The sequence below is a fragment of the Ochotona princeps genome, chromosome 5 (assembly GCF_030435755.1).
Source record: "Ochotona princeps isolate mOchPri1 chromosome 5, mOchPri1.hap1, whole genome shotgun sequence".
Lineage (NCBI taxonomy): Eukaryota > Metazoa > Chordata > Mammalia > Lagomorpha > Ochotonidae > Ochotona > Ochotona princeps.
Window position 1 is genome coordinate 25652069 of NC_080836.1, and position 18398 is coordinate 25670466.

At 35.3% G+C, this 18398-nt stretch overlaps 1 protein-coding gene across 1 annotated transcript in view; it reads right to left on the reverse strand.

Annotated features, from left to right (window-relative positions):
* The window catches only part of LRP1B (LDL receptor related protein 1B), a 1366825-nt gene that overhangs the window by 1036031 nt on the left and 312396 nt on the right, over positions 1–18398 (reverse strand). The window contains exon 5 of the mRNA XM_058664204.1: positions 15468–15605. Coding sequence (XP_058520187.1) covers positions 15468–15605 — 138 coding nt within the window. The remainder of the gene's footprint in view (positions 1–15467; positions 15606–18398) is intronic.

An 18398-nucleotide genomic window follows, 5' to 3' on the forward strand; every position in this document is an offset into this window, starting at 1 on the left:
CACTGCATAACAGATACTATCATATCCAGATGTGAAGATACAATACATTAAGCATCTCTACTTACGAATCAAAGATAGACTCCCAATGAAACTGTTGAATACATCTTGATAATAGGATGCTGGACTGTCTGCCACTGTCTGTTTTGTGTGATCTCCCCAGGACCCTGCCCTGCTACCTAGATGGTGTGACTTAAGCCTAACCCTCCCCTTGGCCTGAGGCACAGCCTTCAGGCCTACACATGGAGTGTGACTTTCAACATGGCTACAAGGTCAAGGGGAGTATACCTGAACATGACCTCTGACATGACCGGAAGATCTAGGGAGACAGACTTGTCATACAGCCAATTACAGCGTCTTTGGCGGGCATGGAATCTGCGGAAGGCTCCCTCCTGCCCTTCCCTTCCTTACCCTTTAAAACCTGTAACCTAAAAAAATAAATAAATAAAAGTAAAACCTGTAACCTATGCATAATAAAACAGACATTTCTCACCAGCTTGCTTTAGGTGGTTTTTGTGGCTGAAGGCCACCATCTGCCCCACCCTCGGTGACTTCGGGGCCTGCTGGCAGGCCTAAACCCCAAGAGTCTGTAACAGCAATGTCAGGACACACTTAAATGCCAGAATGACAGACTTATGACTCCTTATGAAGTACTATACTGTAGTAACAATATGGGGTAAATAACTTGGGGGGAGGAATTTGGGAAAGGGGTAGGGAAATCCTAGAACCTATGGAATTGTACCATAAAATAAAAAATATAATAGAAGAGGAAAAAAAACCTGCAAATGAATGAGCTCACTAAGTATTTTAGTAGAGAACAGAAAGCAGCCAGTGTCCAAGACTGTTTAAGGAGAGATATAGAAAGAGTAAAGGAAAAAGAAAAGGAGTAGCCAATGAATTAGGCAGAAAGAAAAAAAAATTGCAACATTCAGAAAGGACAGTGAGGAACATCAACAAGAAAGAGAAAAAAGAAATCACTATACTCACAGTATATGTGTCATCTACATTAAATCTATTTAAAACCAAAACATATATAAAAATGAAAATTAAGAAAAGCACTGGTAGGAAAATTAAATGGAAAAAAATGTTAAGTTAGTAAGGGTTTATTAGCACAGAAGTTATTGGTAACTTTAGTGAAAAGCTGTATCATTTGAGTTAATAGGAAAAAATAACCATGTTGGGGTATGTTTAACAGTTATTGAGGGCAGGAGAAATAGAGAAAAGTAAAGAAAAGCCAAGAAATAATGTGATATATATCAGGGCAAGGGAAGTCAAGATAAACGTATCTACAATATATCTACACATGCTATTCAACTGAGCATGAATAAAGGTTCCCAACAAATCACAATAAATTGAAAATATTTCAATGTCAAGTACATTTAATGCAACTCACCTATCAATTTTTTTTAAAGATTTATTTCATATTTATTACAAAGTCAGATATACAGAAATGAGGAGAGACAGAGAGGAAGGTCTTCCATCCCACGATTCACTCCCCAAGTGACCGCAATTCTCGGTGCTGTGCCGATCCGGAGCCAGGAGCCAGGAACCTCTTCCAGGTCTCCCACACGGGTACAGGGTCCCAAAGCTTTGGGCTGTCCTCAACTGCTTTCCCAGGCCACAAGCAGGGAGCTGGATGGGAAGTGGAGCTGCCGGGATTAGAACTGGCACTCATATTGGATCCTGGTGCATTCAAGGCAAGGACTTTAGCCACTAGACCAAGCCGCCAGGCCTATCGATTTCTTAATATAGCAATACACCATACAGTGTTTCTTGTTTTTCTTTGTGATCTCATAGTTTACTAGGAGCAGAAGCTTTTTATCAATGATCATCATTTCAAGAATATCACATCACATATTTCTGTCCCAGGAAAGAGTCAATATTCAAATTAAAGGATAGTTTGTATTGAATGTGTATCACTTTCATATATCATAAGCTTGAAAAAGATCATAAATATCATAGTACATCTACTCTTACAATTTGTGTTTATATATCTATGTATATCTATATCTAATTTTCTATATATAAATAGATATCTCTCTCACACATTCACATATATATATATAAAACAATAGATGACATAGGATGGTTAATTTTCTGTCAGTGGGGAGTTGGGACACTCAAATATTATTTCTTGGTATTCTTATGAGAGAATTTCCAGGGAAATATTATTGGAATTGGTAGACTAATTAAAGCAGTCACTGTGGTATCACTCAAAGTGTTGATGGCACATAGGGAACAAAAGTGGCAAGGAAGAAATCACTATTAATTTTTAACTGGGAACCTCAGACTTCATTGTCCTTGAACGGGGACTGAGGATAGTCCCAATGCTGACTATGACAATCGCAGATGGGGAACTAATGTGGTACCATCAGCTCTGCATTTTCAGGCTTAAACTGTTGGACAATGATTTATCCTATCAGTTCTTGCTCTTAAGCCTCAAAATTCAGATTAGAATTGAGAGCCCTGACAGATAATAATAATTTGACTGTAAGCATATTGAAACTCACTCAGAAAAGCAGAGATATAGAAATGTAAGAGAGCGAAAGAAAAGATACAATAATGCTTTGTAGATAAAAAGAGCTGATATCTACTACCAACTGGACAATAAATACTACATTTGTAATAAAAAATTAGAATCCAGAATGTGTGCCTGTAGATGTCAAAACGTAGGGATGTATAGTGATAGAAATGATAGCACATATCCTTCCAATTGTCATTGTTCCCACAATAATATAATTCAACATAATGATTATAATTAAGGGCTGTAGGAGAACTGAAAATATGTAACACAGGTATCATCAAAAGTAAATAAACTGGTATGTATAAAACTATGTGTATGTAAATATGTATGCAGATGTGTATAAAATTATTGTCAGATAACATTAAGGACCATGTGAAAATAGTTCAGCATAGTTATTTGATTTCTTTCAGGCCATTTCAGCCATGCTAGTAGAAAAGAATACATAAATATTTGGACAAATTTGTACTTTAGTTGACAACAATATAGCAATAGTGGTAAGGAAGGAAGCAGATAGGGCCAACCATGCCTCATTAAGAAACTTTTACATATATTTACACACACACACACACACACACACAAACACACAGAGATAGGGCCAACTGTGCCTCATTGATATATATACACACACATATATATATATAAATTGCTCTTATGTATAGTAATAATATAACATGTGATACATTACATATCATGTGTATATAGAATATACCTTACATGTATGTGTAATGTAAGTTATAAACAGAACTTTTCTGAAATTACAGTTCTGGATTGTAATTTACTGACAAGCCTAAAGAAGGGAAAAAGCAATGAACTAAGTTCTGATGGATTTTAGAAAAATAGATAACATTCAGAGAGCTATGGATTTTTGATGCTTTCACTTAATTCTAAATGAAAGGTATGGAAGAAACAGAGAAAAGTCCACAAGCATTCAAAGCTGAATACATTTGTTGGAGATGTTGTAACAGCTTCATTTTCCTTGTAATGATCCCACAAAGAAAATTGCCTGAGCCTGTAAATCTCCTTGTGGTTTTATGGCATTGAAGGTTTTGTGTACAATTGCAAACAAAAGAGACCTAGAAGGACAACTTAAAAAAGTTTCAGTGAGTGTCTAGATTGTTTAGTATCCAGAAGTTAAGGAAAAGGAAAAATAATGTTCTTCTAATGAGGAAAATTCAACTTATTCTGGCTGTATATAATATAAGTCACATACAGATATAATTGACACATGACATTATTCCTCCAGGAAGACTGAACTTGAAGGGCACAGCTTCTCTAAATGAGATAAAGTTACTTCTTTGCACATTCTCATCACTTTAGCTTACAATTATCCGCAACTACTTCTGGTAAACACCAAGATGAGACCCCTCCAAGGATGGAAATCATCTGGGCATACTCAGAGCTAGAATAATGAATGACCCACATTAATTGAAGGTCCAGCAAGTAATTATTCAATAGGTAAATAGAAGCACTAACAACCAGTTACGTGTTTGAAGACTGATTCTGTGAGGAACAATGAATGTAGTACAAGCACACAACTCTGAAGGAAACAAGGTTCTAAGGCAACACAATAACCTCCTATTTGGTGAAAAATATGGTCCTAACTCTGCTGATAAATTAGTTCCAATAACTCAAGACTCAGTTTTCATCGTTTGATTACAAAATGTCACATGGCATTAGAGTGAATATTTGTTTTTTCATCATATAGAACAGGTAAACCTTTACTCTGTAAAATACTACTCAGCCATTAAAAGAGTGAAAGTCTAAAATTTCAAACTAAAGATCATTATGCTCACTAAAATAAGCCAATCTCAAATGGACAAATGTCATGTTTCCTTTAATATAAGGCAATCCTAATGCAAAATGCAAAGTAAATTAATATATATGGTAAATCTGTGTGTGCATATATACATATATACACATACAAACTCATATCTATGATATTCATATATCTATATCTGTATCTATATCTTCATGGATTAACTGTATAATGGATACTAGCAAACCAGGAATTGAACACGCATGGCATTATGCATCATTGCTATAATAGATTATAGTTTGAAATCCAACATACTTTTTCTTTTTTTTAAAGATTTATTTTTATTACAAAGTCAGATATACAGAGAGGAGGAGAGACAGAGAGGAAGATCTTCCATCCCATGATTCACTCCCCAAGTGAGCCGCAACGGGCCGGTGCAGCGTCGATCTGATGCCGGGAACCAGGAACCTCTTCCAGGTCTCCCACGCGGGTGCAGGGTCCCAATTCATTGGGCCGTCCTCGACTGCTTTCCCAGGCCACAAGCAGGGAGCTGGATGGGAAGTGGAGCTGCCGGGATTAGAACCGGCGCCCATATGGGATCCTGGTGCGTTCAAGGCAAGGACTTTAGCCGCTAGGCCACACCTCCGCCGCCCCAACATACTTTTTCTTTAAGTCATAAGTTTCCTTGTGTCTGATTTACAGTGTATGAAATCTACACAGTGATTACAATAAAATGCAATGGCAGTTGGGCAGATATTGCTGTCATTTGTCAACATTTGTCTCTATCCTAAACTTCTAGGAGACCTGCCCTAGCTGGCTAACTCACAGAGGTTCTGATAATGCTGAATGGTTAATTGAAAGACATATATATATGTTTTACTCTAGTAGTATAAATTTTTTTTCAAGGATAGTTACATAATACATTTGCATTGTTTTAATGTACTAAGTTGGTGGTGATTTTCATAAAAAGAAATTAAAAATGCTTTAAAAATATTGACTAGATAAGGAGATTGTAGAAATCCTTGCCGTATTGCTGATTTGGACACATAGTTTTTTAAAGATTTATTTATTTTTATTACAAAGGCAGATACACAGAGAGGAGGAGAAACAGAGAGGAAGACCTTCCATCTGATGGATCACTCCTCAAGTGGCTACAACAGCTGGTATTGAGCCAATCCGAAGCCACGAGCCAGGAGCTTTTTTCGCGTCTCCCACATGTCGCAGGGTCCCAAGACTTTGGGTCGTCCTTGTTTGCTTTCCCAGGTCACAAGCATGGAGCTGGATGGGAAGTGGGGCCACCGGAATTAGAACTGGTGCCCATATTGGATCTGGCACGTCCAAGGACAGGACTTCAGCTGCTAGGCTATCGTCTGAAGACACATTTAATCTCATTCATGAGATAACCCTCCCCTCATGTGCCCGCTTAATAGGGGAACCCTTCCTCACAGTGGTGTAAGTTTATCCACATGGACATGCGGGAAGTTATTAGAAGTTGAGTTATATACATCAGAACTTTAGTACAGCCACTAACAGTTTCATCTTTAGTTTTGATTTTTTTAAACCATGTGAGAATTGTTTGTGTCTTTTACACAGATATTGAGGATCACAAAATTCAAACAAGTGTCTTGTAATCCTGTGCATTGTGATAGGTTGATTTTGCTGGGACTTTTTATTAGGATCTGCTCCAATGCTTGTCTCTTCCTACTTACCCTTTAAAGCCAGATAGTAAAAACTGCCTTAATTAGGTTCTCACACATCAGGATTTATTTGGGTATATAAAGTGCTAGAAGTAATCACCTGATTAGAAAACTAATGTGTATGCCACGGTAAATCACATGAACAAAATAATGTTAAATAAATGAACAATGTTTTAAAAAATGATGCATGTTGAAATAAATGACTGACCCAAGCTGTGAAAAAATAGTAAAGAATGTAGAATTTGGAATAATTTTTCTAAAAACATGTAAGGAAACAGTGCTAAACAGGCCTAAAGTCCTTGCCTGTCATGCACCAGGATCTCTCAAGGCACTTGTTCATGTCCCAACTGCTCCCTGCTTGTGATCTGGGAAAGCAATAGAGGATAGCCCAAAACTTTGGGGCCCTCACCCTTGTGGAAGACCCAGAAGAAGCTCCTGGCTCCTGGCTTCAGATCATCTAGGCTCCAGTCATTGTGGCCACCTGGGAGCAACCGGAAAATCTTTCTGTCTGTGTCACCTTCTCTCTGTAAATCTGCCTTTCCAATACAAATAAATAAATATTTTTAAAAATAAGGAAACAAAAATAAGAGAAAAAAGGGGTGACAGCACAGTGGGCTAATCCACTACTTGTGGAATGTTTCACATTAGATGGAGGATTAATTTGATTCCCTGCTGCTCTTCTTCTAATCCAGCTTTCCAGTAAAGTAGAAGATGATGGAACAAATGTTTGAGGCACTGCCATCCATGCAAGAAATCAGATGAAAAGGCTGATTCTTGCTTTGATTTGTTCCAATGTTGACTACTGTGGTAATACAGACAACGGACTAGTCGATGCACGGTCTCTCTTTTGCTCTACCGTTCAAATAAATAGATAGATGTACAGATAAATAAATGTTTTAGAAAAATAAGTGGAAGAATGAGAGGGAGTTGTGGAGATGGCTATAGCAGTATCCTGCTTGCATGAACCACCTGAGTCTGACTGCTTTCCCGAAGCAGTTGGTCCTCACTCATCCCCCAGCATTATCCTTTATGGGCATGCATCTAAGATTCTCTGAACTATTTGCCACAGAATGGTGTAACTTTTATATTCCTAATGGATTGGATGTCTTTATTCATTTTTCAATTTTTTCCTAGTGTAAAGAATCATACCAATATTGTCAAAGCATCACCTTGCAGTTGTAACTAAAGTCATAGATCTAATTACTAATAACTCTAGTCTCCCATTGTTTACCAAAGACAGTAGGATGACAGCTTCTAAAAGGTGAACATTGACCCCTCTACTCTTTTACACTTTATTTGAAATAAATTGATCACTGATACTATATATCTAATTTCTCATTCCAAATCTGATGTTGTTGCAATGAAGCTTACTCATTTGCCAAACAGCATGTCAAAACCTTTCATTTCAAGTAAGGGTGGGAGTGGGCTTAAATTCTTACCTATGACATAAGGGTAGGTGCTATTTCCTTAGGTTTCTGGAAGACACCTCTTGAAGATTGGTAAATTACATAGTAGGGGTGTATTATTTTTCTTTCATCCTCCTGGAATTCAGATACAGTATTTGGTCCTGTGATACTCATTTATTGACCACTAGACTATCTTAAGGATGGTTGGCAAGTGACAAGAATTACAGAACAGAGATAAACATGTAATTTAGGGCATGGTTCACATTGAATCACCTTACCTGTCACATAAAGTCTATTTCTGGGTTTTTGTTTACATGAAAAGAAAATAAACCTCTATCATTCTTTTCAATCCTTTACAGTTCTCTCTTATTCCTAAACATTACAACAGATGTGACTTAAATGAGCAAGGCAATGTTCATGAATAAAAAAATATGCACAGAAATCAAAGCAGGCAGAAGCCATGACAATCAATTGCATCAGGGACTGGTCAGATGTTTGAACTATGACTGCATAAGGTGAAACATGTGGTTCATTGATTTAGAGGTTCAGAAAATTTAAGACTATTTGGAAAAGTCAAAAACAATCCCACAGAAATTTCGAATCTGTTGGAGAGACAGGCTAAAACCTGAGAGAAACGGAGAATTTTTATAATACCAAAAGCAAGTAGCTTGCACATGGTACAAATTGCCGAGCATTGACTGTATTACTAAAATCAGTTACTAGAATTTTTTTCTCCCTGGAGGCCTTCCAAATAGGGTGGATAACAATCTGTGTAGGCAGTTTGGGTTCAGTCCAGCCTGAAGGCAGATGGATGGACAAGATGACCTCTGAATGTCCCTTCTGGCCTTATTATCCTACAGTTCTATTTCACCCTGAGAGAAAATTACTGCTGTTTCTTTATTTGCAGTTATAGTCATCAAGAGGACCTCTGTTCCCCATCTACATATTTGCCTTTATTTCTGGTAAATGAAAATCACAACTGAAAAGTTCAAATTACTTTAGGCAAAATACAGGAGTGACTCTTCCTTAGCAAGAGCGCTTCTTTGAGGCCATTAACTCCAGCATACAGTGTAACACTCAGTACCCTTCCATGTTACTCTTCAAAAATAGTTCCAGGCTATTGTGCACCATTCCCTCCGTGTTTCCTGCGCACCTGTCATCTCAGCGCAGCTCACTCAGTCTTTTCACCGCAGTGACTGGAATAATGGGTTAAACGTAACTTTTTTCAGGCATCTCCAAAATAGCAGAGGTATAAAATATGACTATAAACATAAATTATAAGAAAGCACCTTTGCACTGAAAATCTCACCTCAAAAGTTAAACTACATTGTGTTTGCCAGACTTACTAACATTTAATCTCAACAATACTTCTCTTTGTACTGCACATTCCAATTTTATGATTAATTTAGCTAGGTGAATACAGGCAAGGTTTACTGAAATGGAACTAGCGTGATTTGACTAGGAGTAGCATACAGCAGCCTATTTAAGATCATGACTAGTGTAATCCTCACCTTATATTGGTTTGAAAACAGAACAATTTGAATGAAACCAGTGAAAAGGCATAGAAAGCTTGCTTTTATATTCCCTGAATAACTATTGTTAGCTGTATATTGGATAGATACAGACTAAAAAATGCAACTATATATATATATACTTATGCATACACTTCTATACACTTTCATATGCAAGCCACCTTATACCAAATTCTGCATGTCATGAATATTTAGAATACTTGTATTAAATTATTTAGAATAAGGTATAGTATACGTTCATTAATATTTCTCTACAGACTGCTTTGAGACCACAAAAGGAGTATGTAATTAACCTAACTTTAAAAAAAAAGACAATTCAGGTTCTTAATGCTTTTTCTCTGAGAGTAATGGAGAGTTCTATGAGCCATTTATTGAACAGTATGGATTTTTTTCTTGGCACTCCTGTAGTTTTGCACATGCACTCTGAATGAGAACATACCATGCATTTCAGCTAATGGGATTGACAAGCGCTTTTTAAGTCTTCTCCTACACCTCCTCTTTGGAGCTGACACTCAGGTCTTGGCTCACAGCCTCCCTGACCTCATCTGGTTCAGTCAACAGTGACCTCAGTTTCATTAGCCCTTTATGGTTTACATAACCACCTTAGGTTGCCTGGATTGGTGCTACAATCCCCTGTGGCATAAAACAACCAGTCATTTAATTTCAATATCTGAAATACAAACTCAATGTGGAGGCTAGAACACAAATTGTCAGCTACTGCAAATACCCCAGGGAGGTTTAGTTTCCCTCAAAAGATGATTATTTAGCAAAGACATTCTCGTGATTATACTAAAATATGCAAACATATAAAGGAAATTCTGGAAACTTTAGAATATACATGAATATGACCACATCTCCAAAGAGGTTAAATAAAAGAATGGCTTGACTTCATATAGAAGACATTGAATATGATAAGCTTTGAAGTCACCAGTGCTGTGGCTGTATTTTCTTAGCATCTCCTAGCACAGTGAGATACCTTCATTAGCTCAGGTGGGTCTAGCAAATACCATAGACTGGGTATCATTAATCGCAGAAACATGTTTCTCCATTCTGTATGCTAAAATGTCTGAGATTACATGGCAACAGACAGCATTGTTTCTGATGGTTGTGTCATCACATTGAGTTAAGATGAAAGAGGTCCCTTGGTCCTATTTCTTGGGGACACTGATCCCATTACAGAGAACTCTGCCTTCATGACTTCTTCACCTCCCAAACAATCGTACCCTCTCACTGCACTATGATGATGATTAGATATCTGAACCTGGAGTAGAAACATACCTGCCAATCATAACAGGTGTTTCAGAGGCATAGGACTTGCAGTGATAGTGATAACAATGGGTTAGAAAAAAAAGTGACAAATATTTTCTTCTACAATTTGAAACAGATTAGAAAGACAGCATTGACAACACTGGCTCAGGGTTAAGAAAATCTCTTGAGACCTTGCTGTATACAATCTGTAAGATTTATGAGCATTCCAGATGGGGCTTAGCAAAACCTCATTTCTTCCAAGTATCTATTAGCTAATTTCCATCAGCATGGAATCTCGTTAACATCTTCAAAATTTAAGCTTTCTCCATGGAATGACATTGAATAGACTCTAATCTTTCCCAAACTCCATTGTGAAAGCTGAAATGCTAAAGATTTTTTAAACTTCCTGTTTTTAATTATGGTAGTTCTACTTCAAAGAGTTAAATAGAATTCCACTCCCCTTGCACATCCTTCACCAAAGGAAAGTACTAATTTTTCACCAGGGGGTAAGGCTAAGAGTCAGGCTGAGACATTGAACTGTGCAAGCTGATTGTATAGTTGTGTTCACTCAGCACATTCTTTTTTGTTCCATCAATTAATAAAACTGACAGTGAGTATGTAGCTAATTCAAAATATGTCTCAGTTGATTTTTTTTCAAGACACATTGCTGTTTGGAGATTGTTTCAGAAAGCATATTAAAGCATTATCAATTTTACATATTTCTCTGAATTATGTTAAGGCCCAGTAGACAAAAATAGCAAATGAAAACCCAAGGTCACAATGTTTAAACTTTGCACTAAAACTGATTTTCTATGTGATTCCTAGGGATGCAATTCAATGACAAGCTACCTGTTCTAATTCTTCGCTTTTTAAAAAAATCTAGCCACTGTGTCAAAGAACATATAATGAATCATAGAGGACCTGGTCTCACATTTAAGGTTGATTAGCATGCTGTGTGACAATTGGTTATAACTCACACGTTTTAATAACATTGAAAGAGTCATATGTTTTCAGAAGTTAAGGAAATCAGAGTAGAATTTAGTCATCCACTATCAAAGAAATATTTTAGTAGCTTGCTAAAGCTGACTTTCTAATGACTTTAATAGTGAACATACCTTCCAGACTTTTGAATTACTTCTGATCAGGGATTTGCTGATTGTGGCTCTTCCCTGTTCTGAATTTGACTGAGATGTACTACATAAGCTACCATGAAAAGGATAATACTTAATACTAAGATTTGGTAGCTGATCAACATGAAGAGACAAACTACTGCTTGGCTCAAATGTTCCCAATTCTAACAAAGCACATATTTGATTTCCAAAAGTAAACTACTATCCAAAGTGTCGTATAAATATGACAATTCTTGCCACCAAATACATAACATAAAAACACTATCATATTACTCATAGTACTATGGAGAAATATTTTCTAACTTTTTTCACTCTTATTCCTGATAGTTTTATGTGAGTCATTTAAAGTTTTTTTTTTCCTGCCTATATGCTTTACTAATGTAACTCTTACATGTAATTTCCTGTTTAACATGATTTTTATTTTTAAAGAGACTGGTAACACTTTCAGTGAAACTTTTACATTTTGACCAGTACAACATCCATTGATGCAAAAACACATACATACATACATACATAAGAAGAGTTCCAAGATCATGTATTCTTCAATCTTTTTGCCTCCTCCCGCTTTTCCCTCCTCCCTTACACTCTGAAAAACTTCAAGGTAATACTGTCACACTATAAAATTAGTGTTGTAACAACCAGTGAAACAATACAAGATGGATATTTTTCTTCTGGTAGACTAAAAAATGAAAGTTTGATATTTTGAGTTCTGTACAACCTTTTAGCTTAACTTCTTTTTCTGGAAATAATCTGGTGAACACATTTGCAATTTAAGCAAGAAGTATTAAGAATTAATTTGTTCACTTGATGACTCATTACAAAAGTATTTTTCCATAATCTTTAATTTTATGGTGGAAACATACACACACATGAAAATTTCAATTTTACAAGGTAATAATTAAAAGTAATATATCAGAATTAGTGACTCTAGAATCTAGGTCGATGGAGAAAACTATAATTTTAAGTAAAAGCAAAATTATATTCCAAATGGTAACTAATGTGAAATATTCAAGTGAAATTCTTTTTTTTTAAAGATTTATTTATTTTATTACAAAGTCAGATACAGAGAGGAGGAGAGACAGAGAGGAAGATCTTCCGTCCGATGATTCACTCCCCAAGTGAGCCGCAATGGGCCGATGCGCGCCGATCCGAAGCCGGGAACCAGGAACCTCCTCCAGGTCTCCCACGCGGGTGCAGTGTCCCAATGCATTGGGCCGTCCTCGACTGCTTTCCCAGGCCACAAGCAGGGAGCTGGATGGGAAGTGGAGCTGCCGGGATTAGAACCGGCGCCCATATGGGATCCCGGGGTGTTCAAGGTGAGGACTTTAGCCTCTAGGCCACGCCGCCGGGCCCCAAGTGAAATTCTTAAAATGTATTATTTCAAATATTTAAATGATATTTCAGAAATGTTGTTCATCCTTTAGTTCCTAATCAAATGTTCTGTTTACACATATTGTATACCTGAAATATGTAGGAAGAGAGTCCAAATAGAAAATGTGAAATCAGAAAATAAAAGATGTGTTTGTGTATGCATACACTGGTGTGTTTAAGTGGCAAACTTTTAACATCTTAGCTTTATTACTTAATCAGGTTTAGTAAGTTCTTCACACATAGATTATAAAGGACAATTAAACAGTCGCAGGCAAAAAAAAAATCATAATTATACAACCACCTATTATAGTGACACAGAATCTGAAATTCTTTTTTGCAGTGCTCAAAAGCCTTTTGGCAGAACATCATATCGTCTCAACAAAGAACACAGAGTGGCATCAAGATTGTCATTCCCTGTTACATTTAAATGTAATACCTTTATGCAGTGGAAATGTAATGTTAGTTTGTGAATAAAAAGTAGGACTTTTATTATATTAACTTCAATATTACAATCAGTTATGTGTGAAAAACTCTAAACTATCATTTGAATGCACTTAAGGGATCTGGTCTCTATTGCTTTATCTCAGCTACTAGTAAATTCTTCGTACATTCGTGTAGCTTGCTGTGGCAGTACCTTGAATGTAGAGCCTTTGCATTTTATACAAAGTATTTTTTTTCCTTTGCTCATGCAATTTAGGTAGGATAATATTGTCACCAATACAAAATACAGTACAGGAAAAGATGACATTTTTGAAAGTATAATATGGCAATTTCACAAGTTCTTCTTGTAAAATTTTTATAGGCACATTTTTCTATATAAAGATGCCATATAAAATGCTGGTTTTCTTTCTTCAATTGGTTCCAAATTAAGGAGATTAAAATATCTCTGTTATAACAACTCATTAATAATAAATATGTTTTCATTATCTTTACTTGAAAAAAATCTAGTAAAAATATTCTTGAAAAAAATTCTTGTAAACCTTAGACGAGATATCAGTTGATAGAAAAGTATTCCTAAGACATCAGCTATAGAATATTCAACTTTCATCTATATTAATTTTCATAAATAAAAATATGCTATAAAAACCACACCAAACTTTGAATATTTTAAACTACATGCATTAATTAAATCAGTTATGCATTTAGAATGCACCAAAAGAATCTACTATTAAAAAAAATGTTTAAACAGAACTATTCCCCAAAACAAAACAAAAACAAAAACAAAACAAAAATAGTAACATCCAATATTTGATCTTAGCCAAAACTCTGAAAAGCATTTCTCTCTGTCTCTCCTCTCTGGAAATAAGATCAATTAAATCTTTTTTTAAAGGTAGCAATAGAGATACAAATACAGTTTACGCTATTTCTAATATCATATTAGGTCATAGTGAACACTGACTTAAACTTTTAGAAACATTATATTTAATGAAATGGGAAAATGTATAAAAATCAAAGTGCTACAAGCACTATTGCCAATAAAGAAAAACGATTATCACATGCTATAAAACAAAACTTGGAAAAAATAAAACTGAAATTGAACAAGAAAAATGTTAATCAGACATGACTGCTCTACAAAATGTTGATATGTTTTCAAGCATCAGGATACAGAGAACAACATTTTGTGTTTGCTCAAATACTTGTTTTTATATACAGTTTCTACTTTTCCTATTAAAATGTAGTCTCAATTGTCAAATAACAATTTCATTAGAGAATTAAAATAGTTTTTTTTATGATTCATGGTGTTAAAAAATTCATGTCATTACCTCTGATGAAGCACTGTGTGGCAATGTGATAATTTCATTACTTAAAAAAGTTTAGTCACATAATGTATTGAACATTTTAAAAATATAATAAGGAGATTGAAATATAACTGTAATGAACATTATTAGGCTTCAGAAAAGATAATGAATTTTTGAAAAACAATTAAACTGAATATCATTCACTTTATTTTTCAGTAATTTGCTTTTTAATGTCATTCTTTAAAATATATAATTAACAAAGAAGAATAAGTGTCACAAAGTTTTTCAAATAAAAAAAAACCTGTTATTTGTTATGATTGCACAACTAGTTACAACTAATGTTAAAAATCTGCAGCCTCTTTAAGTGACCCTTTCAGAGACAGGTTTAAAAAGGGAAGTTCAAGCCAAGAGAACTGTTATAAACGAGCTGGAATCTGCCCACAGAACCACAGCACATGGCTTTCCTTAGAAACAAGGGAAAGACTTAGTGACCAGTGGACTGTGGCTGGCCATGTATGGCCTCTTAATATTCTCACCACTTCAGATTATCTTCAGAGGTTTACTGATTTTCTTACATATCTCTCCATCTCTGGACTTGGATCCACTTTGTTTTAGCCCGTAGCTGGGAAATGTCCATGTGTAACCACAGCAGATCTTCAGACCAGTTTTGTTTGATCTACACATTGTTGATGATGCAATGATTTTGACAGTGACAGCAGATTTGGAACATTTTAAACACAACAGATAGGATGATTCAGATACTTTTGTTTATGCCAAAGTTCAGAGAAACAAGCTTGTAAACTGTGAAGTATCAACACACATGACGGAGACTTGTTATTTATCCTTTGTTCAAAAGTACTCTTCTATTTGGAATGTAATTGCTTAAGAGCCCAGCTTCAAACTGCAAGTTTTTCTCTATGGTGGTTTTGAATGAGAAAATTAAATGTGTATTAAATTGAAATGTGTATTGCATATCTGACAAAATCATGCTTGAACAAGCATGTAAATTCTTTTTAACTTTTCACTACTGTGCAAAAATGTGATATTATAGTTGGAAGTGGACTCACCCCTGCAATGTACTCCTTCATCAGAGCCGTCAGTGCAATCCAAGAGGCCATCGCACAACTGGGATAAGTGAATGCACTTGTTGGCACCAGGGCAAGCAATGTGATTGGAGGAACACTTGATTTCTGCAGCCTCAGGACCTGAAAACAACCAAAAAGTACATGAGTATGTGTATGTGTAAGTTTCATCTTTCAAGGAAACTTTTATACACACTACAATACCAGCATTCATTCATAAAACAAAATTATAGAAAACAGACCAGAGATATCAACAATAGTATGTGCTATTAAAATCTAACTGTAAAAGCTCTTTTGGAAATAAAACATCATGTATTCTTCAAATAATTAAAATTCAAAATTTCTTTTCGACTATTAATGAAGCATGATTTATAAAATTAAGGCTGGTTTGAAGCATTGGTGTCTAATACCTAGAAAATTTGGACAGTGTATTTCAATTCCTTGAGGCTAAATTTCCCCAGATGCAAAATACATACAATACCTATTTCCACAGTATTTCTATTAGAATTATATTAGGTTGCATGAAAAGAAAGATTTCAGTAGAATTTAGGTGAGATTGTATCAATCTAAAAGTTATTTTAAGATTTATTTATTGGAAAGGCAGAATCAGAGAGACAGAGAAGAGGAGGAAGGAAGGGAAAAAGAAAAATAGAGAAAGTTAGATATCCCATCTGTGAGTTCACTCCCCACATGATAACTACAAACCAGATCTGGGCCAGGGCAAAGCCAGGGAATGTGGAAGTCATTTTCAATTCACTTTTTAGTAAAAGGTTTAATGTTATACTAAATAAAGAGCTGAACTTGTAAAAAGCAGAAAGATCAATATTCGGTAGGAACATTGACAAGGGCCACATAAAATTAAATATCAACAAAATTATTCAATGGAAATTCTTGAGTACTGTGAGATGCAGGATCAAAGTAAAAAGTCAACATGTGTTTCTGATATAAATAAATGTGGTATCCTGTAGAAGTTTGACTCTGGATCCAAGTTGTTAGGTCCAAAATCCAATCTTGTCACTTACAACCTCTGAGTGACTGGACCAAGTTATATACCAACTTTACACTTCACAGTGTTGTCAGAAGGATTGTAACAAAAGCTTTTAACATACTATGTTAGCACTAAATAAATTGTTCCTGTTGTCATGTTTAAGCATAAAATTTCTTAGAAGCAGAGTTTCCTTTTGGTAAATATTCAATGCGTAATTTTCTTTTCTATTTCAAACTCCCAACGGGTGGAGTGAAAACTGCTGAAAATTTTTAGGTTTTATTTTCCTCATTGAGTTGAGGCACAAAAATAATGAAATGGCCAATCTTACACATTCAAGGTATAAACAATTATTAGAATAGAACAGCAGATTGAGGTGTTAGATTGGAAAACAAAGCAGAAATGTTAAGTAAAGTAGAACAAAATAACTAGAGCTGGTGGAAGTAATACTTCTTTAAATACCTTATAAAATAATAAATAGTAAATCTAAATGATGCTGTATCCTATTAACAGAGTTTTTGCTCAGATTGAAACCTGTCATGAGTAGAATCATTAGTTGTTACTAGCAGAATTCTTTGTAATTTTTCATGTATATTGATATATGTATTAGTATGTAAAGTTTATAATTTCATCATATATATTATCTCAAATGAAAAACTCTTTGCATCAAATTTCTGCAACTTATATACCCATATTTTTAAATAGACACAATTATTTCTACATAGTATTTATTATACGTGTAAAGACACATGCATATTTGAATCCAAATACAAAAAAGTAAGTGTAACACTTCAATGAGAGGTTTTGATTATTTGGTCTCAAGTTTTAAGATTAATATTGTCATTCTAGATGAGTTCTTTTTAAGATTAATTGGCTGTTAAAAATGTGAAAACATGCATCTTGCATTATTGTCAAAATAACTCTGTGCCAAGTTATATTTAGTCCTCTCTATAAAAACTCTAAAAATAACACAAAGACTCCTTCATAAAATGGGGGAGGTTAGAAAATTTAGATGACTCAACAGTTCTTACTTGCAGCAATATTTCTAAAAAGTTTTACATGCATTGGCTAGAAATGAGAGGTTTTTTCCTTCTTTTTTAGAAAGTCAAATGAATGATGAACATGGTGATAAGGAAAACAGTGGGAGCCAAAAGCAAGGTTCAGCAGCTTACAGATTCTGATAAAACAAGGAAAAGATTTAGTTTCCTAAAAGAAATAAGTGAAATTACTGTACAGTTCCTAGCAATGAAGAAAAGAGAAGTTAATTGATGAGCACTAAAGACCTACTTGATATGTTTAATACTAGTCACTGCAGTTGTCCACATCTCTGACTTAAAAGTTATCTTGATTTTAATACTACTATGTAGCTTGTCAGACAAGTTGGCCTATGACTGGATGGATGGTACCTTAACTAGTGGTTCTCAGATTAGCCTCACAATTCAAGAACGTGGTATTTCAAATACATTAGAACAATGATAGAATATTTCAATTAGAAAACTAAGCTAAAACCAGTATTTATTATCACTCATTCTGGAAAATGGGAACAAAGACACAGGACTTTGAGAAATAGCAATTGGTTCTCATCAAAAATTTCGACCAGGAAACTGATCATACATATATTCAGCTTACAAATGTCTGGCCCCAATACCATTTGCACACTGAAGTTCTGACTAGTCCATGGGCTCCATTAGTCCCTTCTGTAAATGAATGGAATAGCCAACATTTCATCATGGTTTCCAGCTGTCTACCTGTGTGACCAAGAGAAACTTGGAAGGAACTAAGAAAGGCAGCATGAATCCCTGAGACTATGCCAATTTCGTACCCAATTTATCACCAACGGAGATCATGGATGTGCTTCTGTATGTATAGTTAGAACCTCCCTAACGTGTCTGCCATTGTCTCTTCAGCTGCTCAACCACCAGGACCTGGGG